Below are 1,412 nucleotides of genomic sequence, written 5' to 3' on the forward strand. Positions count from 1 at the left end.
TATCATCCTGGAAAGGCCAATGTAGTGGCTGGTGCCTTGAGTAGGAAGACTTTGAGTGTGTCCGCCTTAATGGTTAAGCATAATGAGTTGTTGGAACAGTTTAGAGACCTTAGTTTAGTTTGTGAAGTGACACCAAAAAGTATTAAATTGGGAATGTTGAAGGTAACTAGTGGACTATTGGAAGAGATTGAAAAGAGTCAGAAGTTGGATTTATATCTTTTAGATAAGTTACAATCGATTGACCAAGGGAGAGAACCCGACTTTAAAATAGGTGTGGATGGAATTTTGAGATTTAAGGAGAGGATTTGTGTTCCCGATGTAGAGGAGTTAAGAAAGATGATCTTAGAGGAAGGACATAGGAGTTGTCTAAGTATTCACCCTGGAGCCACAAAGATGTATAAGGACCTCAAGAAGATATTTTGGTGGCCTAAAATGAAAAGAGATGTTGCTGAATTTGTGTATGCTTGTTTGACTTGCCAAAAATCTAAGGTAGAACATCAAAAACCTTCAGGTTTGATGCAACCTTTGAATATTCCCGAATGGAAGTGGGATAGCATCTCTATGGACTTTGTGGTAGGGTTACCTTGAACTCCAAAAAGGTACGATAGCATTTGGGTCATTGTGGATAGATGAACTAAGTCTGCTCACTTTATTCCGATAAACATAACTTATTCGATGGAAAGGTTAGCTGAAATATATATAAAGGAAATTGTGAAGTTGCATGGAATCCCATCAAGTATAGTCTCGGACAGAGACCCTGGGTTTACCTCTAAGTTTTGGCAAGGTTTACAAAGCGCTTTAGGTACGAACCTTAGGATGAGTTCAGCATACCACCCACAAACAGATGGTCAAACTAAGCGAACCAATCAATCCCTAGAAGACTTGTTGAGAGCTTGTGTGTTGGAACAAAATGGAAGTTGTGATAGCTTTTTGCCACATATAGAGTTTACCTATAACAATAGTTTCCACTCTAGCATTGGAATGGCCCCTTTTGAGGCGTTGTATGGGAGAAGATGTAGGACCCCTCTGTGTTGGTTTGAGACGGGTGATAGCCTTGTGTTAGGACCCGAGATTGTTCAACAGACTACTGACAAAGTAAAAATGATTCAGGAAAAGATGAGAGCATCTCAGAGTAGGCAAAAGAGTTACCATGATAAAAGAAGGAAAAACCTCGAATTTCAAGAAGGTGATCATGTATTTCTGAGAGTTACTCCAACAACTGGGGTTGGTCGGGCATTAAAAATGCGAAAGCTTACACCTCGGTTTATAGGACCTTACCAAATTCTCAAACGTGTCGTAACGTAGCATATCAGATTGCGCTGCCTCCGTCTCTTTCTAATCTCCATAGTGTCTTTCATGTGTCTCAACTTCGTAAGCACATTTTTGATCCCTCACACGTGATTGAGTCAGAC

General features: G+C 40.2%; 1 protein-coding gene across 1 annotated transcript in view; it reads left to right on the plus strand.

Annotated features, from left to right (window-relative positions):
• LOC140919713 (uncharacterized) overlaps nt 1-588 on the plus strand; it is an 8,006-nt gene extending 7,418 nt beyond the window's left edge. Inside the window, exon 4 of the mRNA XM_073366327.1 lies at nt 26-588. Coding sequence (XP_073222428.1) covers nt 26-588 — 563 coding nt within the window. The remainder of the gene's footprint in view (nt 1-25) is intronic.
• Nucleotides 589-1,412: the final 824 nt, after the last annotated feature.

This window comes from Cicer arietinum, chromosome 3 (genome assembly GCF_000331145.2).
Source record: "Cicer arietinum cultivar CDC Frontier isolate Library 1 chromosome 3, Cicar.CDCFrontier_v2.0, whole genome shotgun sequence".
NCBI lineage: Eukaryota > Viridiplantae > Streptophyta > Magnoliopsida > Fabales > Fabaceae > Cicer > Cicer arietinum.